Raw genomic sequence first — 25,936 nt, 5'->3', positions numbered from 1 at the left:
GAGAAGACGATGAATCGTTTCATTTTCATTCAATGAAATTGGTCTAGTGGGAAGGTTGGCGACAAGAGTAGAAGATGGTAAAAAGGTCCGCTGATGGTGGGAACGACATTCGATCGCCAGAGAAGGAAGAAAAAACATAGGGGAAAATGCAACTTTTCAAAGTTTAATCACTTGGGGAATTGTTAGTTTTCTAAACTAAAGGGAGGAATATTATAAATTTTTAAAGTTTTAGGGTTTAGTAAAAAATGACAATTATATCATTACCTTTAACAGAAGTTAGCGCATGGGTGAGTGTTTGAATTTTTGAAATTTCACAGGTATGTATTTGTCATTATATTAAAACTTAGATGAAAAATAGTCTTTTGGCCAATGAATGTATATTGTTTGTACATATAACATTACTCTTTCTAAAATAACATTACTGTTTGGCCAACAAATGTATTTGTCATTATATTAAAAATTAGATGAAAAATAGTCTTTTGGCCAATGAACGTATACTGTTTATACATATAATATTGAAATCTCACAGGTTTTAGAGTTTAGTGATAAACCCTTTAACAAAAGTTAGCATATAGATAAGTGTTTGAATTTTTGAAATCTCACAGGTATATATTTATCTTTGTATTAAAACTTAAATAAAAAATAGTCTTATACACATAATACTATTCTTTCTAAAAACATAAGTAGATGACTAATTAATAGTTAATAGGTGAGTTTATGGTTGAATATGGTAATAATTTTCTAGTTTTAGTTTATAAACACTATGGAGATCTTCATTTCGCATTTTGTGAATACTTTTTTTGCTTTAGAAATTAAAACAACACTTGAAAAATATTTTTTTTAAAAAGCTAATAAATTAAAATAATAAATAAATTATCTTAATCTGTGTTTTCCATAGAAATATAATTAGTATCTAAACATACGTGTTCAAAAAATGAAACAGAAAAGATTTATTAATTTTGCTTAACCAAACATTATTTGGTAGGCCGAACTACTATTTCCTACATTAACATTCAATAAAATAATAGATTTTAATCATTTTAGTTTAAAAAAATAATTTCTCACCCGATTGTTAAATTTAACTTATTAGTTTAAATGAGGGGATATTAATTAAAATAGGTAGCTGTTTTCCCGCTTAAGCGTTTTTCGACAGCAATTCATATGTTTTACCTTTTTAAGCAAATTGAATTTTTCATTCCAAAAATACCCTTATTTAATTTCTCAACGTTTACCGTAGTATTTCGCCGATTAATTACTTACGTTTAACTATACGCATTAAGATTAATTTATCTGTAATGAATAAAATCTACAGATTAAAAATGTCAATATATGAATAAAATTGAAAAACACATTGAAAATCTATAGATTGAATAAAATTTATGAATAAAATCTACACATTTTATAAAATCTATAAATTTATAAAATAATTAAATTTAAAATTGATTGATATATATGAAAAATAATTGATATATAAAAAACGGTACGTTTTTTTCAAAACGGTGCGTTTTCTCAAAAGGGGTGCAGGAAAGTGTTAAGGGGTGCGGGAAGGGAATGAAAATACAAACGAGTGTGTGAAAATACAAATGAGTGCATGAAAATACAAATAGGTGCATGAAAATACAAAACAAATGTGTAAAAATACAAACGGGTGCGTGAAAATGTGAAAGGGTGTGTGAAAATACAAATGGGTGGGTAAAAATATGAAGGGGTGCGTAAAAATACAAACGGATGCTTGAAAATGTGAAAGGGTGCGAGAATTGACTAAAAGATACGGGTGCGTGAAAGGGTGTGAGAATTTGTACAGGTGCATAAAAAGGTGCGGGAATTTACTAAAAGGTGTGGGTGCATGAAGGGTGCAAAAAATGTGTAAAGGGTGCGGGAAATTGCGGGGTGCGAGGTGTGGGGGGATCTCTCGCACCCCTTTACAATATATATTAATTATTATATATTATAAATATAATATATTAATATATATTATATTATATATTATTATAAATATATTTATTAATATAATATAAATATAATAATATATAATGTAATATATATTAATATAATATATTTATAATATAATATATATTATAATTCTCCTGTACAGTTTTTATAATTTCCCTACACCCTTTTTGTTTTTCCCGCACTCGTTTATATTTTCACGCACCCCTTCACATTTTCATGCACCCCTTTCATATTTTCATGCACCCGTCTGTATTTTCATACACCCCTTCACAATTTCACGTACTCGTTTATATTTTTACACACCCGTTTTGTATTTTCGTGCACCCCTTCACAATTTTAAGCACCTGTCTGTATTTTTACGCACCTGTTTTGTATTTTCACGCACTCGTTTGTATTTTCACACCCCTTCACAATTTCATGTACCCGTTTGTACTTTCACGCACCCCTTCACATTGTCACGCACCCGTTTGTATTTTTACACACCCGTTTTGTGTTTATTATTTTCACGCACCCCTTTTATAATTCCTGCACCTTTCAGAAAAGGGGTGCGTGAAAATAATAAACACAAAATAGGTGTGTAAAAATACAAACGGGTGCGTGACAATGTGAAGGGGTGAGTGAAAATACAAAATGAGTGCGTAAAAATACAAACGGGTACGTGAAATTGTGAAGAGGGGCTTGAAAATACAAACGGGTGTGTGAAAATACAAAACGGGTGTGTAAAAATACAAACATGTGCTTGAAATTGTGAAGTGGTGCGTGAAAATACAAAACGAATGCGTAAAAAACAAAAGGGGTGCGGGAAAAACAAAAAGAGTGCGGGGAAATTATAAAAATGGTACAGGAGAATTATAATATATATTATATTATAAATATATTATATTAATATATATTATATTATATTTATATTATATTAATAAATATAATATAATATATTTATAATAATATATAATATAATAAAATATATTTATAATATAAATATATTATATTTATAATATATAATAATTAATATATATTGTAAAGGGGTGCGGGAGAAACTTCTTCTCTCGCACCCCTTTTTATAATCCCGCACCCCGCAATTTCCAGCACCCTTTCATGCACCCGTATTCTTTAGTCAATTCTCGCACCTTTTCACATTTTCACATACCCGTTTGTATTTTTACGCACCCCTTCACATTTTCACTCACCCTTTTATATTTTCACGCACTCGTTTGTATTTTTACGCACCCTTTCACATTTTCACACACCTGTTTATATTTTTACGCACTTATTTTGTATTTCCATGCACCTATTTGTATTTTCACACACCCATTTGTATTTTCACACATTCGTTTGTATTTTCATTCCCTTTTTGCACCCCTTTTGAGAAAATGCACCGTTTTGAAAAAAACGTACCGTTTTCGATATATCAATTATTTTTCATATATATCAATCAATTTTAAATTTAATTATTTTATAAATTTATAGATTTTATAAAATAAATTTTATAAAATTTGTAGATTTTATTCGTAAATTTTATTCAATCTATAGATTTTCAATGTGTTTTTCAATTTTATTCATAGATTAACATTTTCAATCTGTAGATTTTATTCATTACAGATAAATTAATCTTAATGCGTATAGTTAAACATAAATAATTAATCGGCGAAATACTATAGTAAACATTGAGAAATTAAATGAGGGTATTTTTGGAATGAAAAATTCAATTCGCTTAAGGTAAAACATATGAATTGCTGCTGAAAAACGTTTAAGCGGGAAAGCGGCTGCCTATTTTAATTAATATCCCCTGATTAGGCCATCTAAAATATTTGTACAAAATAGGCCATTTTCCACGCAAGTTTGATGAAATGGCAATTCTCATTATTTAAGTTTGAAAAAATTAATTTCTCACCCATTTATTAAACTGATTAAAAAAATCTGTTAATTTTTTTTATTGAAAAGACAAAAAAAAATCCTCTAGTTAAATAACACTATGTCTGCATAAGTTTTGTTAAATTTTTTTATATCATAATTTATATTAATTTCAATTAAAATTAAAAATATAATTAGTACAAGTATGAATATGACGTTAATAATACATAATTTTATATTTGAATAAATTTTTTTTTTTTTAATTTAGGGGTGCTAGTGAAAATTTTAGGGGGCTTTAGAAATTCATAAATGTTTGACGGTGTTTTTTATTTTTAAATTTTAATATTCATTTCAATAGTTTCAAAAATTATAATTATATATCAAAATATTAATAGAATTCAACAAATTAAAGGCATAAATATTATATTAAAATTATTAGAACTGTAAACATATTTTTAAAATATATAAGGCAAATATTATAATTTCTAAAATAAGATAAAGGAAATGCCCATTTGCTCTTAGCAAGTTTTGAAAATGACACTTTACTCTACTTACACTCAATATTATGTTATTTAGATATGATTATATAAATATTCTACGATCATTTAAACCAGTAAGTATGAGAATGAATATGATACAGTAAATGGTGAAAGTATGTTAAAAAAAATTTGATTATAAATTTGAATATGAGAAATACATAATATATATATATATATATATATATATATATATATATATATATATATATATATATATATATATATATATATATATTTTTTAATTTAATACAACATAATATCAATAATACGTTTTTAAAATAATAAAATGAGAAAACTCACACAATAACTAATCACAAAATGAAAACTTAAAAGCTAACTCCTTTTTGGAATTCATTAAATGGAATTTTACAATAACTAATTAATAAATAACGTTGGGTTCTATTTTACATGCATAGGGATACATACGAACTGAGTCAAAATTAATGGTGACTTGAATTTGACTCGAATAAAAATGATTTGATTTGAATTTAGTTTGAGTTTATAGTTTGAATTTGTGATTCAGATTTATAGTTTAAATTCGTAATTTGTTAACAAAATAATGTAATTTTTTCTAATAATGGATAAAATAAGATTGTTTTAACAATTATTTAATATAATTTGAATCAAACCACAAACTAAATTTGAATGAAATTGAACCATCCACCTACCTGTGAGTAAGACCGAATTGAATTCTCTTTAAGTTAAGTTTGACTCGATTATAAAAACAAGTTAAATCTTCTAACTCAAACTCGACTCAAATTCAAAGTCGAATAAACTTTTGAGCTTGAGCCAACTCAGTTTGAGTCCAACCCTAATTCTCTATTGTTAATAAACCTAAACTCTAAATAAAAATAATCCTAAAAATATTACATATTGTTTTACATCACTTGCCAAAGCTCTAGTGATTATACTCAAGGGTGAGTGAATCCAAATACCTTGTGAAAAATTAAAAAACCAAAAATAATACCAAAACCCGACTAGAATCGACTAAGGTCCATTCTTGAACCGAAAGTTGATTTTATATTAATTTCTTGTAATTTTTTGTGAACTTCCCATTCTTTGTTTTTTGGTTGTCAATAATGTAGCTTGTTCTTAAGGATGCCATGAGAAAGAATAAAGAAGAAAAGAAATCAGGTGGAGGAAGGGAATAGGTAGTCTGCAGATGATTTATACCCTTTTTGTTCTATGATGAATATTTCATCTGATATATTTGAAGTTGGTAATTATCCCGTTCAGATGACTAACTTCCCAGTAGAGTTCAAATTCAATATTTCTAATCCTTTTTCTCCAGTCGCAAAGAAGTTGGGGCTTTTGTTATGGGCTAATGCTATATTCCTCCATAAGCTTTTTTTTTTTTTTTTTTGATAATTACCTTCCCTACAAATCTTATTTCAATATGTTATAATTTGTTACATTTAGTAGGCCGAAAGACTACTTTTCACTTAAGTTTTTACGTAAAAATAAATATACACTTATAGAATTTGAAAAACTTAAAATTTCATCTATAGACCAACTGTTATTAAAATTTTTTGTTAGAATTAAAGATAAATTCATCATTTTTATAATAATATTAAAAAATATATTATTTTATTTTATTTTCTGTCTCGGATTTTGAAAATTCGTATTTTACTCTCTTGCCTCAACTTTGAAAAATAACCTCCTCCCCCCTCAACAAAAAAAAAAAACCTAGAATTTGTTGAAAAATCCGATAATAGCTTAGTTCTGCAAAGGAGAGAGACGATATCAACGGAGACAAAGAACTTCGTCTCTATCCACAAAATTATCTCTTTGTCGAGTATGTTAACAAAGAAAGAAGAGGATAAATCTTCGCCGTCTTCTGTCTCCGTCGACAAAGATATGGAGAGGAATCATCTTTGTCTCTTTCTCGACAGAGAGACGAGATAGATTTGTCTCCATCTCTTCTTCGTTGATGGAGATGAACTTCTTCTATGTCAACATCATCAACCATCTCCCTTTTCTGCTGCACAAGTGGAGACAATGATAGCAGCCATTGCCATTACCGAAGTTTACAGTGAAATTAAGGAGAAAAATAATTACTTTTCAAAGTTAAAATTAGAGGGTGAATTATGAGTTTTCCAAATCCCGAAGAGAAAGTGAGGTAAAATTATATACATTTTAATATTATTAATACAATGATAATTTTACCATTAGTATTAGTTTTCAATTATTGTTCATCACCAAGGTTTTAGATACCGATTCAGCATTTTGTAGTCTGATTGGTCTGAAAATTCAGTGATTTCTTTTGCTTGTTTTAGCTTCCTAGCACGAAGGGTTTTTAGTTCCCTTACAATCTGCTATGCATTTCACCAAAAAGGATTCAAGCTGGTGAAGAGATATTTGAAGCAATACGAATCGATCGGTTCCATGTCAGTTTTGGTTCTCAATATGCAGTAATTTGTCCAAGTTTCAGAAGCGATGGTTTCACTATATTTGATTCTGGTTCCTACCTAACAGATATTTGCCCACCCATAATTGTATTACCCAAAACTTTTTTCCTTCAAAATTTGACAAGACTTAACTCTAAGATCAAATGATAATGATAAAACAAATTTATCATACCACTATAAATAGTTCAAGATCTTTCTGCAGTAGAAACAATGAAACAGCTCACCAACATGAAATTAAATGATTAAACAATGAGTTGATAGAGAGAAATAAAAATAAAAAATAAATAAAGAGATTGTTAAACTTTAAAACAAAACCGTCCAGTACTTTGTGTCCTCACCCAAAGAAAAATATTTTAAAAATTTTAAAAATTTAATAATATAAGATTGTTTAATATAACAAACATATATATATCAGACATTTTATACATTTCAATCTGAAAATACAAGAAAACATACATGTAAACAGGTATTTACTAACTATGCTAGATAATGTTACTATCATTTTCGTAATCATTTTACCTCCTTTTCTACTTGCCTATGAGATGAACAGCAACTAAAGTACAAAAAAAGGGAAATATTTTCCCATTCAAGAAGGAATGCGCAAGAAAGCGTAATCTATGCAATAACACATTTGAACAAGACAGCAATATCTTTAAGCCAAAGTCACTTTAATTTCACAAGTAAAATGATTACTAATCATCCCATGAACATAAACCACATCTTCAAAATAAAAGTCTTTAATACCAAACTTAATAAAATATGAAGTTAGAAAACTCAAAAAACATTGCCATTCAACTAGTCATTAAAACAACAATCACACCCTAGTCACCAAAAATCTGTTGAGGAAGATAGTATGACTAGAGAGATGATCGGACAAATCATCGCAACCTCCTAGCTTCTCTCTCAGACTCAAGAAGGGTAAGGATATCACCTTCTCTCACGGGTCCCTTCACATTCCTCATGATGAACCGGTTTTGATCATCCAAAAACTTGACTCTAACCTGAGTCACCTGCCCCCTTGAACCTGTTCGTCCCATAACTTTCACTACCACAGCATGCTTAATAGCAGAATCCATTCTGCATACACAAATTACAAGAGTTAAGCAAATGTGGCTCAATAAACAATACGGCAAATAAAAAAAGGAAACAGTAAAACTCAGATAAACAAACTTGATAAAACCCCTATTTCATCACAATTTGCAATCAACAGAAAAGGAACTACTTCAAAGTTTAAACTAAATTAAGAAACCGAAATTAACTCGACCATTCTGAAAGCTCAATAAGCTTCTTTTTTTATCAATACAGAAAACAAATTTTAAGTAAACAAAAGTTTTTTGCTTCTAGAAGATTCTAGGGCCCGGTAGCCAGCAGATTTAATTGTCAAGTTCTCTAAGCGAGTTCACAAGATCAGGTTATAATAAGGCCTATTTATCAACATATTATTCAGAATAAACTTTAAATCTTAAATGTAATTGATTATTTTCTCTGCAGCCAAACAAATCATTCATGAATGTAGATAAGCAAGTGTATATGTTTCGTACTAGTAAATTTCATAACCTTCAAACAAGTAAAATTTTCTTTTACAAAGCGAGATTAAACAAAATTCTCAGCAGCCAAACAGATCTAATGTAATTAAATCACAGGAACATACAATACACACAACAAATAAACCTAAATAAAATGAAAATAATAAATAAATGAACGAAAAATTTTGATAGAACATGTAAATCATGTTAAAACAAGGTCGAAAGGATTTTAAACAGATGATATTCATCATGACGAGATTTTAATTAAAATTATAATATATAAATAAATAAACGAGATAAATTGATAAAACAACACGAAAATCATGATAAAACTTGTTAAAAATGACGATAAACAGAAGCTACGAGCGATGAGAGAGCACAGAACCTGAGGGAAGATGTGGGTAGAAAGAGAGGCTGTAGTGTTGATGCGGCTGCTATTTCTTCTTGCACGGTGGGAGTTAAACCCTAGCTTGATGATGTTTTATATAGGCGGACGGGTTACTGGGTAGGGGTATTTGGGTCAAGCGATAAGAAAAGAAATTTTGGTGCAAGTAGGAGTTCAGATGTAGCGTGATTGTACTTGATCGAAGTTACGGTTTTGATTTAGCATCTTCAGCCGTTGGATTTGAGGTCGAATTTACTGTTGGGACTTCAGTCCTAGTCCGTCAGCATTGTGGCCATGGTTATGTTTTGATTTCATTTTCTTTTTTTTTTTTTCAAATAATTGCATAATGTAAATTAATTATACATTATTCTTAATAGGCCAAATGACAATTCCCACTCAAGGTTTAGTGTAAATAGAACTCATTCTTATTAGCTTTTAAAACCTAAATATTTACCCATCTGTTAGTTTTAATTGTTACAATAAAAAATAAAATCATAATTTAGAGATTTTTATTTAAATAAAGAAAAAGTTTTCCTTTTTTTCTCCTTAGTTTTAAAAACTAATCATTTCATCTAAACTAAATTTTAAAAAATTAATCTTTCGCCCTCAACATCTATGTTTTTAGGGTTTTGTATTTTTAGAATGAATAACTACCCCCTCAAATTTTGAAACATTTACTTACATCCTAAAAACTTCATTTAGAGATTTTTATTTAAACAGAGAAAAAGTTTTCCTTTTTTTCTCCTTAGTTTTAATAACTAATCATTTCATCCCAACTTAATTTTAAAAAATTAATCTTTTGCCCTCATCATATATGTTTTTAGGGTTTTGTATTTTTAGAATGAATAACTACCCCCTCAAATTTTGAAACATTTACTTACATCCTAAAAACTTCATTTAGAGATTTTTATTTAAACAGAGAAAAAGTTTTCCTTTTTTTCTCCTTAGTTTTAATAACTAATCATTTCATCCCAACTTAATTTTAAAAAATTAATCTTTCGCCCTCATCATATATGTTTTTAGGGTTTTGTATTTTTAGAATGAATAACTACCCCCTCAAATTTTGAAACATTTACTTACATCCTAAAAACTTCATTTCATTTTTCTGACGATTGTTCTTTTCAGTATTCTTCTCCGATAGCATCTCACCTCCCTCCTTGGTGGTTTTTTGATGTGAAAACCATCTTAAATCCCATCTAAATGGTTAGATTTTCACAAGCGAAGCTTCCTAAAACGATGATAAATCACAACGAAGATCGACTTTTTGCATCAATCTTTGATGTGCTTCATCTTCGGGAAACGCCGATCTAAGTTTCTCGAAGACCAAGGAAGTCAAAGATTGGCGTTTTGCCCTGATCTTTGTCATGATTCATTGCCGCTTTAGGAAGCTCCATAAGTGACAATCTGACCATTTTGACTTGTCTTGGTGGTCGTCCACTGTAGAGGGAGTTGCAACTGGTATCAGTGGTCGTCTGCAACAAAGGAAGAAGGTTGGCTATTGTCGGAGAAAGCTTACGAAGAAGAAAAGTATAAGAGAAACCCTAGGGGCTAAATTGTCCTTTTAAAACTTGGGTGGGGGGAATAAACATCCTAAACTTGGATTTACGAATAAACATCTTTGGTCTACATGATAGTTGATTGACATTCTTTTCTTATCACATGCTTACAATGAAAAATAATAATTTATTGTTTTATCAACTCTTGATAGTTATTTTATTACCTAAATATAATATATTAATAAATTATTATTTGAATTTAAATTTTAAAAACCATAAAATTGTAAAAGTCCTATTTCATTTTTTATTTAAAAAAATTTATTGAGAGAGGGGATAGCATACACAAAAACAAGGGGGAAAGAGAATGCTCCATAAGAAATTCTCCATCCAATACTCAAGATTAAATTAATTTCATCTTAAGTAGAGCGGAGAGGCTCTCGTAAAATTCAACGATTCTTTCTAGGACTCTTATCTTAAACCGAGTTCTTCTCAAGATATTTTCCTCATAATTTCTATACATATTTTATGGAGCATACTCTTAGGGGGCATTTGGTTTGGGTAATGTTTTATTACCAAAATAGAAAGATTACCTTAAAGATAGATTACTTAAAAGATTACTAGGTATAAATGATTACTATGTTTGATAAAATTTGATAGGTATAAATAATTATTGTGTTTGGTTAAAGGTAATAAAAGATTACTAGTAAATTATTTTACTTAAATGTCCTTAAATATAATTATTTTTATATATATTTTATATTATTTGTCATATTAATTAAAAATAAATTTATTTTTATCTAAAAAAATTAATAAATAATAATATAATTATAATAAACTCAAGATTACCTCAGTAATCTTTAAATACCTAAGGTAAATGTGGTAATCAGATTACCACCTATATTACCTGTCACGTCAGTATTGGTAATAGAAGATTACTGTAATCTTTTATTACTGACAAACCAAACAAGGGAATAAAAGATAAATTACCAACCAAACGCCCCCTTAGAGTCACATATGTTATAACTGTGGATGTAAACTCCTGAGTAGCAGATCAAACCACAATAAAAAAAACAACTATGTCTAAATTTTCATTTGTATTTATCTTATATCACCATAATGGATATCAATATTCATTAATAGAACCTAAACAATCATAGTTTATATTGCGTAAGACTATTAATGACCTACATCAATTGGTGATGAGAAATCTTATCAAAAATTTGATACTAGAAGTAAAGTCCCCATGAAACACACTAGCATTTCATCAATCTCTGGTGTACTGCTCACCTAAACAGCTCCTATAAGGCAAACACATTCTTTTAATATGCCAACTTTAGGCAAAACATCCCTTCCAAAATTCTCTACAGAAAAGTACCAATGTTGACCTCATATGGTCAAGTTCTCACATGCATGTGGACATGGCCTACAAAAAGGCATACATCTTAAATAGGTCAAAACTCATAACAAATATGTCTCTCAAAGGTTTGGAGTTTAATTTGCAAAGTACAACCAACATGCATCGCCAAGAGTGCATCGCTCTCTCCACTCCTGCATCATGCCCCAGCGTGAGCATATCACACTGTAATGTCAATCGAGACTGCACAGCTTGTGCCACGAGCTGATAATTGGCAATGCATAGTTCACAACACATTGCCAAAATGCCAAAAATATTTATATGAAATATGGTAAGCTTAGATATTATTATGCATGCTATTAAATATGGAGACTCAACTTGAAAGTATGATCCTATTTAAGGATCCTGTTCAGTGGACTTGCAAGCATGTTATGTAACTTTATATGTTGTGCAATGAGATATGATGGGATCGGTGAAATTGTAATGACGATGTCGTTTCGATAATAATCGGATTAGAAAAAATATGCCTGTATTGATTTGGTTGCTCGTAATACATTAGAAATCTTTAGAATTTGCTTGATGATGTTGGAAAAAGAGAATCTAGGTTGGTGGTGGCAATGAAAGAGAGAATTTTGGGTATGGTAATGCTGATCAATTGTGGAATTTAAATCAGGTTCAGTTTCATTTGTACTAGTTTGATGCTATTTACAAAGATTATTAGACTGTTGTACGATTACTTCGTTTTTGGCGTGTTATTTTTCCACATCTTTCTACAATAATTTTTCTGTCTCTCTTCCTCAGATATCTATATGGATGACCGACAAAAGATACCTTCAACTTAATGCAGATGATATGGCCACTCGGTTGGATTTGATCCATAAAGTTAAAGGCATAGAGCAAGCAGAAGTTTATTTTAATAACATTCCAATTCAACTGAAGGGTGGTGAAGTTTATGCCTCTCTTCTCAACTGCTATGTGAATGAAAAATCTTTGGAGAAAGCAGAGGCCACCATGCAGAAAATGAGGGATTTGGGGTTGGTTAAAAGTTCTCTGGTATTGATTGCTCAAGCTTTACTATCAAAATGAAAATTATAAGAAACTTGACAGTCTGATCTCTGATGCATGAAATGGAAGAAAAAGGCATTGGTTTTGACAAAGTTACAATCGGCATCCGTCTTAGTGCCTATAAAGCGACTTCTGATGTTAAGGGAATTGAAGATACTGTCATACTAATGGAATCGGATTCAAGTGGTGTTATGGACTGGGAAACTTGTTCTATTGCAGCAAGTGGGAAGTGGGTATGTAAAAGCTGGGTTTTTGGACAAGGCCTTCTCAATGCTGAAGAAATGTGAGGGACTAATAACAGATGAAAAACGTAGTGAAGCATATGGTTGTCTTATCACACAATATGCTGCATGTGGGAAAAAAGATGAAGTTTTAAGGCATTGGGAACTCTACAAGAAAAACAAAAAGGTCTACAATAGGGGCTTAGATGCGTCATCTCTTATCTGTTGAGATTTGATGACATGGAAAGTGCAGAGAAGGTTCTTGTGGAGTGGGAATCCCCATGTGAACACTATGATATTCGGATTTTCTACTTGTTGATTTTTGCTTACTGCAGAAAGCTGGAACTCTTATAAACAGGGCTACATTGAAGGAGGCAAAGCCTGATGCCTGGACTTTGTTCTATATGGTAACAGCGTATCTGAGGGATAATCAAACTGAAAAGGCAGTGGACACTTTGAAGGAAGCATTAGTTGTTCATGCTAACCGGACAAAGCCAAGTGAGGAAAGTTGCGATGCCTTTCTAGAATACTTAAAGGACAAAGGAGATTTGGAGGGAGCAGAGAAAATTATAAAATTAGTCGGGGACAAGGGTATTAACTCTTTTGAAGTCCAGGACAGATTGTTAAATCCATTTCTAATAGAAAATTATAAAAAGGAGATTTCGCCATCTTTAAATTGCCTCAATCCTATTGGCTTGGTTTGTTAAATCCGTTTCTAATAGATGATTTGCCTGGGGTTTGGTCTTCCCATTGGGGGTTTTGTATTTTACTTGACTTTTAATTGTTGATTAGAGCCTTTAATGGGAAGCACATGGCTAAAGTATTAAAGGTACCTTAACAATTTGTGATCAAAAGTAGATCTGGTTTGATTTGAAGAGTATGGAAATGAAATCATTCTCTCACAAAAAGTGGGAACCCTATATTTTTAATCATTTTCATCAATTTTCTTACTTGCCAAATAAGACTTCATCATATTCTTGCTCACCAAATCTAACACAACTTAAATTCAAGTAGGTTACAGAAAAGTTGTCAGAACATTTGACTTATGAAATCACACTGATGATTTTTTTTTTTTTTTTTGTAAGTAATTTGTCTATTGAGAAAAGCAGGAAGGTACAGAGACCATTCATGACATCGCTGGTGTCTCAAAAACACATGAAAACAACAAGAGAAAAGCTGAAGAAACCCCATACACTTCTGATGGTTTTCCGGGTTCTCATGTTTGGTGCTGCGATGGTGAATTCTGAGGAGATGCAAACATATTGGATTTACAACATTTAGTTTATTTTTTACTGTTTGTAAAATGAAACAATTTAAGTAGGAAAAGCAAAACAAAAGAGGCTAGAATTGTAAAGAGTATAACTGATGATGCAATTTCAAGTAAATGTCTTGGTCATGGTTTTCACCCATGCTATTTGAGATGCCACACCCAAAAGGTGTTTAAATTTGATTGCTTTGTCAATGCAGAGTAACTCTGGCTGGGGATTTGACAAAAAGTGCCAATTCATGGATAAGCTTGAGTGGGAAGTGCCTCAACACTACAAGGCAGACTGGAATGCCTTTATATTGCTGCCAGCGAATTTTGCATCTTTAATCCTGAGGTTGAATTATGAAGCGATCAGGTATGCAAATGTTGAGGATATTTGATAATTTTTTGAAAAAATGAGCAGAAATTTGATAATTTTTATTTTTGTTTCTGAATTATGTGCTCAGTAAGCTCTTCAAAAATTTTGTTCAACAGTAGTTTCATTTTTCTCAGTCGACCGATGTAAACGTAGCCAGTGCTAGGAACACTCAATCTAAAAGGTTGACAAAGTGACTTTCTTTGCATGAATTCGGATAGACAGCAGTTTCTCTATTAAAAAATTTCTCAAAATCTTCGTTTTCATTAACTGAAGTGGGATCCTGTTAGATTTCTTGAGTATGAACTATGGATATGGGACACAAATTGAATGAATGATGGGTTGTTTCAACTGCAGCAATGGTGGAGGAAGCTTTTTATTTTCACTTAGGCCAAAGGACTTATTCCCACCTATAGTGCAGTTCAAACCCAAACTCATACCCGCTAACTTTCGAAAATCTAAATACTCACATATTAATCAAATTTTATTGTTACTGTCAAAGATAAAATTGTTATTTAGAAATTTTATTTAAACTCATATTTTAGGATTATCTTTAAGTTTTGAAATATTTATTTAGGTTTAAAAATTGACTTCTCCTCTACCACCCCCCTCCCGGCGGCAGTCTAGGATTTTAAACTCTAATTTTTTTTCTCATTATAGTTGCCTTCAACTTTCTAAAATATTTTAGTTTCACCTCTTCTCTCTCTTAGTTTCTAGATTTTATCTCCTATGATGATCCGTCGTCTTCGGCTGCTGGCTCTCTCCCTCTTAGCCACCCTCCCTCCCCTTTCTTCGATGAGTCTTCATTAGACGAAGGCCAATCGTCATTGTCAAAAACAAAGATGACCAAAAAAGGGAGGGAGAGTGGCCGGGAGGGAGAGGGAAAGGGGAGGGAGAGAGCCAATGGTCGAAGACGATGTACGGTCGTTAGAGATCAAATTTGAAAACTGAGAAAGAGAGAAGGTAAAACTGAAATGTTTTAGAAAGTTGGAGGGATGACTGTAATGAGAAAAAAGATTTAGAGTTTAAAAACCTAGACTTGGGAGGGAAAATGTCAGTTTTTAAATCGGAAAAATACGAGGATAAGAGATAAAAATAAACATTTTAAAACTTAGGAGTAATTCTAAAATATGAGTTTAAATAAAATTTTTAAATAACAATTTTATCTTGACAATAATATTAAAACTTAATAGACGAATGAGTATTTAAATTTTCAAAAATTAAAAAGATGGGTTTAAATTTGCACTAAACCTTGGGAGGGAACACGTCTTTTGGCCTTTCACTTATAAGTTTCAATCAGTGCTTATCTTCTCCGCAAGCTAGAAACTGAAGGCTCTTTTCTTTAAAGGTTTGTGCAAAATTAATACCTAGTTTTGGACTTTGTAAATTATTTTAGTTACAAAATGTGAGTTGATAGACGGAGTTGTGTTTGTCTTAGACAATTGTTTTTGTTTAGACAAGTAACTAGGAACAGTGGGGTGCATTTTTTCCTTCATAGGTTGGGATATTGTAATATAAATTATTGAATTGAAAATTTAATTTATTGAAAATAGAAAAATATTAATATTAATTATGTTTATTTACTTTTAAATACATAATTAAATATTCAAATAATATACTATTATATAATTAATTATTATTTTATCTTAACTTAAAATTATTTAATCATATAAGAATATACTATTTAGTTATTTAATTATATATTAAAAATTGAGTGTTAGTAAATTTTATTGGTAATAAATAGTTTTTTATGGCAAATTATATTGAATTCCTATTTTATGGGCAAAATTGACAATTAGCCTTTTTTAAAAAAATTTTGTGGGACAAATTAATAATTAATATTTACGGTAGCAATAAATTGTTAATAAAACAAACATTTTAATTTATAGTACACTTAACTATATTTATGTATGAGTATTTATTTTTATATATATAAATAAGTATATATATAATGTGTTATTATATGATTAAATATTATTTTATCTTTAATTAAAAATTACTTAATTATTTAATAATATATATCAAATATGTATCTATTTATATATGTAAAATATATATAAATAATTTTATTATTTAGTATTACTTGTTGGAACTATTTTATATAACAATAAGAATTTAATAATATTATATATATATATTTTTTGAATATATAAATAAGTATATATTTATAAATATTATCATATAATTAAATATTTTATTATTATTAATTTTAAATTATATAATTATCTAATAATTTATATTAAATATTTATTTATTTATTTTATATATTTAAAATAGATATACATAATTTTAAATTTTGTGCATGTAATATAAAAGGTACAAAAGGCCGAAAACAAAATTAGGGATATTAATTAAAATAGACAAAAATTTTTCCGCTTATACCTTTTTAGGCAAACGCACAGTAGTTTTACTTTTATAAGCAAATTTTTTTGTAACTCCAAAAATACCCTCTCAGCCCTGTATACGTAGGCATTGGAAAGAAGGTTTGAGTGCGTGGGTGCGTGCGGAGTGCGTGAGTGCGTGGTGCGTACAGTGCATGTGCAGTGCGTGCACTGTACACAGTGCACAGTGCGCGCGCTGTGCATATATTATATATATATATATATATATATATATATATATATATATAATATTATATTATTATATATATTTATTATATTATAATATTATATATATAATATATAATAATATAATATATATTTAAAAATTATTATTATTATTTATATATATTATATTAAATATTATAATATTTAATATATATATATATATAAAAGAAAGGGTGCGCGCACTGCGCGCGCACCCTCACACTTTGTTTATATATATTAATCAGGGTGTGTGCACTGCTCACGTACCGCATGCACTGCACGCACCGTGCGCACTCCGCACGCACTCACGCACTCAAGTTTTCCTTCCAGCGTCTACGTATACAGGGCTGGGAGGATATTTTTGGAGTTATAAAAAAATTTACTTATAAAAATAAAACTACTATGCGTTTACCTAAAAAGGTATAAACGAAAAAAATTTTGCCTATTTTAATTATTATCCCAAATTATTAGGATAAATTTGATTTATGCGGGCATCCAAAGGTATCGTTACACTCACACGACTGTACCCGAACCCGGATCTATTTAACGGTGAGTGGATGATTATCGAGACTCAAACCAGCGTTAGAAATTTGGGTAATTAATTAAAATAGGCAAAAAATTAAACGTTTATACGTTTTTAGGCCACCCTAGACAAGTTTTACCAAAATAAGCAAACTGTATTTTTTTTACCCTTTTTACCCTTATGTTGAAAAACCCAGTAAAAATATTTTTTTCTGAGAATATGCGCGTTTTTGTCTCTCAACGGCTACACTTCTAGGCATCCATTAACATCGAAACTACATCATTTTAAGCGTTCGAAATATTCAAAAACATCCATATACATTCGACATATTTAGGGTTTCACTGTAAAATCTCTAGCTACCATCGTAACCGCCGTAAACCGACGCATATTCTCAGAAAAAAGTATTTTTACTGGGTTTTTCAACATAAGGGTAAAAAGGGTAAAAAAAATACGGTTTGCTTATTTTGGTAAAACTTTTTTAGGGTGGCGTAAAAACGTATAAACGCTTAAAATTTTGCTTATTTTAATTAATTACCCTAGAAATTTCGAATTCGGAATGTGGAGATTTGAGAAGCCTCCGGTCAAGTTTAAATTGATTGGTTGTTTGTCAAATATTATCAAATAGAAGTCACCGAGAAAACTGCTTTTGCCGTCTAGAATAATGCGACCGAACATTGTTTCCGAGGTAAGTTAACTGAGATCTAATTATTTTTGATATATTTATTTTTGAACCGTTCTTGATGCATTGTGAAATTAGTTTAGCCTCCTGTTGTGTTAGATTGTGTGTTTGGTTGCTGAGAAAAAGTAGAGAATCGAAAGTTTGTGAATCTGTGCTGATGTTTCTAGAAGCTATGTTGTTTAACTATGTTGAGTTTTAGTATTGGACTTTTTTAGCAGTTCAGTTTCCTTCTTTACATTGCGAAGTGGAGAATTGATTTCTGTGGTTCAAGGGCTTTGGAAAACTAGAAAATGTGTTCTGTTTTGAAGGAATTATCGTTCTGGAAGTTTTAAATCGCAAGTGATGTGGCATTGATCTGTAAATGCCTTGTGGATTATGTGATAGTATTTGTTAATTAACTTGACATCACTTGGAATGCAAAAATTCGGATGCAGACAAGGAACGTATGGTAGTACTCGCTTCAAATGCTTGAGAGAATTATGAATTTGTTTTCATGTTTCCAATGATGTGGAGCTTTAGAACGAGGAATTGGATGCGTGTTTGGGATGTATGAGCTTCTCTGTGGTCATGGTCTGATGAGTAAGGGTGGATTTCAGCTGAGCTAAGCTCGAGCTTAAGTTTAACTTAGCTTAAAAGAGTCAAACTTGAGCCTAGACTTGAGTTCAGCTCGACTTAGGGGGGTTCGAGCTCAAGTTTGGATACATTACTGAGCTGAGCTTGGCTCTATACTATAGTCAAGCCAAATTGACCAAAACGATGTCATTTTGATGTGTATTGATCAAAACAACATTGTTTTAGTTGATCTGAATTGAACTTTTCTAGACTTAAGGGCTTGACGAGTTGAACACCCCTAAACTCATACTCGATCTTGAGTTTGATAGTACAAAATCCTTAGGCTTAAGCTCAAGCTCGAGCTTGCCTAAGCCGAGTTCGTTTGAGTTGAGTTGACAAGCAAGCTTGAGCCAGCATGGCTCGAATCCACACTAACCGGTGAGTTGGTGACGTTTTGGAATTAATCAGCAATTCATTAGAACTATAAATGGAGAACTGGCATGTATAACATTGCTTGCTTTAAAATGCTTGAGAATATTATGGATTTGTGTTTAGTGTTTCTAATTAAATTGAGCTTAGGACTATAGTAATTGTTTTTGTGATGTATGAGTAACTCTATGGATTATGGAAGTGGTTTGGTGAGTCAGCGATATTTTGGAATTAGTCATTAATTATTGGTGATATTTTTTTCACATCTTGTATGCCAATTAAATAAATGTTGTGTTAGGATTGGTAGGCCATTACGAAATTGATGTTAAATGGTACTGGTACTATTTGATCTGTTATATAACTTGTTCTTCCTGTTAATGGTACTAGAACTATCCTCTTGATTATGACTTTATATTTTTTTTATCTAGCAGTGCCCATTCTTATTTTATTTGTTAGGCTAAGATCTCTTAAGTACTCCATGAGTGATTAAGTTCCATTTTCCCGATTGGTGAGAATAGGTTGTAGACTTGTAGTTCATCTAGTATAATTACTTGAAACAATACAAATTGGGTCCTTTTTTTAAGCTTACGTAATTTTATAGTAATTTGGTATATTTGTTTCATAGGCAGGATTGTCTACAAGAGTTAGCCAATGGTGGGATGGCATTCCATTCTTTACGTCTGCAGTTGTGATTGTTTGTGGGACAATTTATTTATTCTGCTTGTTGACCGGATACGATTTGTTTGATCAAATTTGCTTCTTGCCATTTGCACTTGTTTCACGATTTCAAGGTAATCCAATATATTTATGCATTAATCACTTTGTATTGGATGCATAAGGATGTAGTCATATTGTGAATATTTGTCTTTTAGGATAAACTATTTTTCTTCTTTTCTCATTTAAACTGTATGTGGGTGGGACCTCTTCAACAATTGTCTAAATCAATGAGAATAAGTCCCCGATATATGCCATAGGCAATTCCTTGTATTGTAGATTTCTTTTATTTGCTCCTCAAATAAATAAACCATCAATTTCTTCCTGTAATTATAGTTAACTATTTTCCTTATATCTGTTTCTGTTATTCTTTTCCCAAATTATTTTCTAGTGCAAAAAAGGAAGTTATGAATTTGGGCATTTTGACTATATGATGATTCTTTGTACATTCCTCAAGTTGAGGTTTTTTGGTTCCTAGTTGAGTATGGTGTATGGGAGCTATGCCAATTAATGCTACTTTATGCCATTGCCATAATCTAGATAATATTTTAAATATCATGGTACCTCTCTTTAGGATTAATATACTATAATTAATTGTGGTTCGGTCACTCTGAATTATATATATATTGTCATTTACAAATTGAGCATTATTTGAATCAGCTATAAACCATCTGTCACAAAAAGTGGGAAAAAGTAGTTATATCTTTTTCGAGAATTAAAAAAAAATCTGTTTTTAATTTGTACTAAAAGCTGGTAATAGTCTGAAATTAAAACACTTATAAAAACTACATTATGGTATAAATTCATTGTTTGATAGTGAGGGAACATACATTTCACTTTTCATTACTTGAAGCCTTTTATTATGTTTTGGTTAATAAATTTTTCATAGGTACATTCATTTCTGTCTTACAGTCATTAACCAACTCTTTTTATTGCAGTTTACAGGATTTATACCTCTATTCTTTTTCATGGTTCACTGCTACATGTTGTATTCAACATGCTGGCTTTAGTTCCTTTGGGTTCGGAATTCGAGAGAATCATGGGCTCCATACGCATTTTGTACATGATAATCTTGTTGGCTACAAGCAATGCTATGTTTCATCTTATTCTAGCCTTCTTGGCAGCCCACAAACCTATTCATCTATTTCCATACCTGACGGATGAGTGTTCAATAGGCTTCTCAGGAATCATATTCTCTCTGATTGTTATAGAGTTAAGTTTAAGTGGAGCTCAGTCTAGGAGGTTGGTTTCCTTTTCTTGCTTTTAAATCATAATTTTAACATGATATATATCCTCTATCTTTTTTCCTTGGAAGGGATCTACTGACTTCTCTGTTTAACAGAGAGTATTAGATGTGCACTTTTTTTTAACATGTCTGCATACTCTTGCTACACATAATAGATAAAAATTCATTTCACGGGGTACACATGTATTGGTTTCATTTGTTTTTGGTGGAAGTACTGGTTCTAGAAAGACTAACAATAATTTTTTCCTGTAGTGTGTTTGGTCTCTTCAATGTGCCTGCTAAATGGTAAATGCTGTAACTTGCTTTTCATGTTTGATTATCTCTATTAATGAAACTCATTTTATAACCTCTCGAAGATGTGACATTTATAATGGAAATATATGATCTAGGTATCCATTGATCTTATTGGTACTCTTCCAGCTTTTAATGCCAAATGTATCATTGCTCGGACACCTATGTGGCATATTATCTGGATTTGCATGTAGGTACCTCTTTTTCCTTATCTTCTTCTCTATATTGTTATCAGCTCTGCTATATGATTTGAGGAAGTCATTGAAAAGCATTATTTCCATCTATACAATTTGCAGATACCTATGGCCTGTTCAACTTCCTTATTCCTGGAACATCGTTTTACTCATCCATTGAGTCCTCCTCTTGGCTTGTAAGTATTTTCGTGTAGATTGGTTTCACTTTCATTTTTCAGTTACATTGCTTATATATCTTTGGTCTTTTAATTTATTCATAAGTTGCATTTTAGTCAAGGTAGGAGAAGTTGAATTTTCTTTTTTTGGGTGAATATGAATATCTGCTTGCCATAATATCATTATGATATTTAAGTGAGTCTTCAATTTGGATCTAGTGCTTGTCACAGGAAGGCTCTGTTCTCTCTTGGGATCATTGCTCCCTTGTGACCTATGGCACTCATTTTTTTTTTTTTTTTAATGGCCATAATCTCTATTCATCCAAACAGATGCAAATAGACATTAGAAAGTCCTTTAAGATCTCTCAACAAAGACTTGTATCCTGATTTCTAGGGGTTGTTTACCAAAAATATCTTTTGTATTTAACCATATGTGAGTTTGAATTCTTTAAATCAAAGCTTTAGAATTTTACTTTAAAATTCTATTTTATCATACTAGCAATTTACATATAATAGGCAGTTTAAAATTCTGATCTGTCTTCTTCACTGAGATCATGTGATACTTATCATAATAACCATGACAAGTGTGAAACGCAATTCACAGTGAAATTTGCATACATGATTTTCTTTTGGTTTCTTTCCACTAACAGCAAATATTTTTTCCATTGTGGATTTCAGTCCACTTGCATAAGGCGGCGTAAATTTATCTTGTGCACTGGTGGGAATTTGTCAGGCTGTATCCCCACACATTCTGGCCAGAATACAAATTCCAGGTAAACACTGTCCTCTTATGCAACAGTCTGCTTTGTATCTCTGAAAAATCTAACTTGATTAATTTTGTTGAATAGTGGATTATTTGCTGGAACTATCTGGAGAAACTTTTCCTCCTGGATTCCACGGAGGGGAACATCTTCACAGGTATAAAGCTAATAACTTTAGTGAATTTTTAAATTTAAAGTATTGTACTTTTATTGACAACCTGATTTTGGTCATGCCAAAGTTGGTTTCTGGGAGGGGTTATTTTGATATTAATCTGAACTTGAGCAGTGCTTCTTGAAAAGGTGACTCTGAAGATCTCAAACCATGCACTCCTGAGTTTTATTGGAATAGATAATTTAAATTCAATCTTTTGCTTTTGTGCTTCTTGGACAGAAAATTGCAACCTGCTAGTGTAAGTGACTGAATAGCTTTTAATTGTGGATCTTTAAGTAGTTGTGCATTGAGAAATAATTGTGGTTGTTGAAATGGTTAAGGGTCGAAGGATATAGATTAGAGTACAATGGACTGGATTGTGCAAAATGGGTGCATTCTGTTTCTTTTCTCTTGCTCTTTTCTTTCTCTATCTCTGTTCGCATGTACTTTTGTTCTATTCTACTTTCTTCTTTTGTTTTATTTGCTGTCAGTTTTCTCCTTAAACCAGCCAAACGACTATTTCCCACCTAAGGTATGCTGTAATGACAAGTTTCTACCCTTTAACTATGAAAACACCAAATACCCACCTATGACTGGTTAAATTTAACAGAACCCTAACGCCTGAAAATTTTATCTCTTTTTGCCTCCCTAAACTTTAAAAACTAAAATTTTCCTTCAGTCTAAGTTTTAAAAAATGGCAGTTTCACCCTAGGGTTTGGTTTTGAAATCTCCGGCGACCTCTCCGGCTCCATTGCCGACGACCTCTCCCTCCTGAAGCATCCTCTCCTTCCGGCGATCTCTTTCCTCCCATTTGGAGGGCCGATCAGCGTCGAAGACGCCTTGGGAGACGAAGAACTTCGTCTGGGAAGACGAGCTTCGACGAAGTTCTTCGTCTCCCAAGGCGTCTCCGACGCCGATCGGCCCTCCAAATGGGAGGAAAGAGATCGCCGGAAGGAGAGGATGTCTCAGGAGGGAGAGGCCGTCGGCAATGGAGTTGGAGATGTCGCCGGAGATTTCAAAACCAAACCCTAGGGTGAAACTGCCATTTTTTAAAACTTAGGCTGGGAGAAAATTTTAGTTTTCAAAGTTTAGGAGGGTAAAAAAGATTATATTTTAGTTTATTTTTTAATATTATAGAAAAAATGACGATTTTACCCTTACCACCGTTATTTTTAACTAGCCATGGATAGGTATTTGATGTTTCCATAGTTAAAGGGTGGAAACTTGTCATTACAACATACCTTAGGTGGGAAATAGTCGTTTGGCCCCTTAAACCTCATAACCTCAAATCTTTAGTCAAAATGACATTAATAGCGCACATCTTTTCTTGATAATAAGCAGCCAGCACAAGACAGTAGGTTCCCTGGGAGGGGAAGGACTCTTGGTTCCACCCAAGGTCTTGTTAATCCAGATATAAATCTACAAGCTAGGCTTCTGGATAATAGTAGCCCTGACCCCCCATTAGATACGCCATCAATTGGTGCAGGAGAGCGGCTGTCCAATGGAAGGTATTCAAAAATTTTTTAAGTGAACCTCTATGATCAGCTTGGTCATCACTTTTAAGATAGCTTAATATTAATTATTAATATATCCAAATCTTGCAATTTGACTTCAAATCATGTGTTTTCGATGAGAGATCTTGCAAGCTTGTGGAGTGTGAATAAAGTCTTCATATTTGGAAACTTTGGAGACATTTTAGCGGCGGTTTTGTCTCTTCTCTGAACACAAAACCAAACCACAATGGCTACTGATCTAACATTGTTGCCTTTAGTAGTTGTTATGATGTGATGGTGGTAGCATTTAATGGTTTTGTCTATTATAATAGTGGTAGTGGCCTGAATTTCAATATGATCTTTGAGGTCAGATCTGGTTATAATTTCAACTTGTAAACTATCATTTGTCCTTGAGCTTGAGAGAGTATTTTAGATTAGAGATTTTGTAATTAATAGGTCATTCTTTTGCCAACTGTGATGTTTGGACTCAAGATTTTGATTTAGTTGTTCATTGCATACCAGGCAATCAGCAGTGGATAATGTTGATACTGCAGGGCATCAGGTTTTCCTTCATAAAGTTAACTTGTTGCCTTTTTCTTTTTCGATTGTTACCGTCCGTCTAAATTCTTAAAACATTTCTTTTGTTTCTTTGTTTCACTGGATACAGGTTTCAGTTGTCTCCAATCAAGAAATCCAAAAACTTGTTTCAATGGGCTTTGAAAAGGTAGAGATCATAAATCACCGCATTCTAATTCATGCATCTTTCTCATTATTTCATTTCTCACAGATTTCTAAAAACATATGATGAGTTGCTGGTTTATGTTTTTAATCATCCATAAAAAAGTTAGATGGTAAGAATCTAACTCCTTGAGCATATTTCAGACACAGGTAGAAGTCGCTCTAGCAGCTGCCGATGGAGATCTTAACATAGCAGTAGAAATCCTCATGAGCCAGCAGGTGAGTTTTTCACAGTTTTTCTAAACTGAGCATCATTTCAATTAATCCTTCGTTTTCTAACCTACACAGTATGTTGGTAATTTTATCCAGGAGTAATTCAGAATGTAGAGTCACCCATTTGACATTTCTAATACGAAACCCCAATTGTGTTCAAATTGGTACCACTTTCATCTATCAGGAAACATTTACATGAAGTCCACTTCTGCAGGAGCTGTATTTATAGCCGTTCTGACATGATCAATCGAGGTAAAAGAAAAAAAAATTCCAGTACTAACTAGTTTTAAAGGAAAGGAACACGAATGGTTTGTAAAAACATGTGTTTATCTCAGGAACCTTGCAGTTTGATTGAAAGAAAGTGTTTTCTTTGTTTTGTAGTCCTAGGTCTTTCTACATAATCTTGTGCATGATAGTATTCTTATAAAAAGGTAAAATAAAAAAAATCAGACTCTTTTTTATTTTATGTGTTTATGAATACTGATTCGTTTCCAACTCATTTCATTAATTTTCGTTAGGGGTTCTAACTCTTTTGTGGAAAGGGGTACACCCCAATTAGTCAAATGCATGAACCCCAAGAGAGTAGTTCAATAGAGGATTCAACTTGTAGCTGATGTGTTGCGATTCGTTGAGAAAATATCGCTAAATGAATCAGAATAGACGATTGAATTTTAGAAAGAGAAACAGAATTTGTAACAGTGAAGTAGGAAGATGCACTGTGAAATTCATGACATTCTCATTTACGTAAGAAGTCCATACATACGAATTCTAGATTCGATTACTAACGAATTG

At 31.5% G+C, this 25,936-nt stretch overlaps 2 protein-coding genes across 4 annotated transcripts; one reads left to right on the top strand and one right to left on the bottom strand.

Annotated features, from left to right (window-relative positions):
- Window positions 1-7,400: 7,400 nt before the first annotated feature.
- On the bottom strand, window positions 7,401-8,725 carry LOC123227088 (40S ribosomal protein S28). Its single transcript, XM_044651725.1, has 2 exons — window positions 8,663-8,725; window positions 7,401-7,828 (listed from the first exon to the last, which is right to left on the bottom strand). Exon 2 carries the CDS (start codon window positions 7,825-7,827, stop codon window positions 7,630-7,632), a length of 198 nt encoding a protein of 65 aa, XP_044507660.1. The 5' UTR covers window position 7,828; window positions 8,663-8,725; the 3' UTR covers window positions 7,401-7,629.
- Window positions 8,726-18,071: 9,346 nt separating this feature from the next.
- LOC123227122 (rhomboid-like protein 15) lies at window positions 18,072-25,605 on the top strand. 3 transcript variants are annotated; one of them, XM_044651805.1, is made up of 13 exons: window positions 18,072-18,213; window positions 19,814-19,979; window positions 20,841-21,144; window positions 21,401-21,433; window positions 21,538-21,629; window positions 21,736-21,809; window positions 22,467-22,561; window positions 22,637-22,706; window positions 24,042-24,208; window positions 24,716-24,755; window positions 24,861-24,917; window positions 25,076-25,150; window positions 25,241-25,605. In XM_044651805.1, exons 1-13 carry the CDS (start codon window positions 18,190-18,192, stop codon window positions 25,244-25,246), a joined length of 1,203 nt encoding a protein of 400 aa, XP_044507740.1. In that variant the 5' UTR covers window positions 18,072-18,189; the 3' UTR covers window positions 25,247-25,605. The 3 variants fall into 3 exon arrangements, with proteins under 3 accessions (XP_044507740.1, XP_044507739.1, XP_044507742.1); XM_044651804.1 differs by having other exon boundaries at window positions 24,716-24,770; XM_044651807.1 differs by lacking the exon at window positions 19,814-19,979 and having other exon boundaries at window positions 18,080-18,213; window positions 24,716-24,770.
- The last annotated feature ends 331 nt before the right edge of the window (window positions 25,606-25,936 follow it).

This window comes from Mangifera indica, chromosome 10, assembly GCF_011075055.1.
Source record: "Mangifera indica cultivar Alphonso chromosome 10, CATAS_Mindica_2.1, whole genome shotgun sequence".
Lineage (NCBI taxonomy): Eukaryota > Viridiplantae > Streptophyta > Magnoliopsida > Sapindales > Anacardiaceae > Mangifera > Mangifera indica.
Note: the sequence above shows the minus strand (reverse complement) of the source record. Positions and strands in the feature narration are given on the sequence as shown.

Bases quoted from the DNA above. Each gene is read 5' to 3' on its own strand.
- LOC123227088 (XM_044651725.1), bottom strand. From the start codon at position 7,827: ATGGATTCTGCTATTAAGCATGCTGTGGTAGTGAAAGTTATGGGACGA.
- LOC123227122 (XM_044651804.1), top strand. From the start codon at position 18,190: ATGCGACCGAACATTGTTTCCGAG. The intron at 21,145-21,400 runs GTTGGTTTCCTT...TTTTTCCTGTAG, and splicing joins AGTGGAGCTCAGTCTAGGAG to TGTGTTTGGTCTCTTCAATG. The intron at 24,918-25,075 runs GTAGAGATCATA...AGCATATTTCAG, and splicing joins TTTCAATGGGCTTTGAAAAG to ACACAGGTAGAAGTCGCTCT.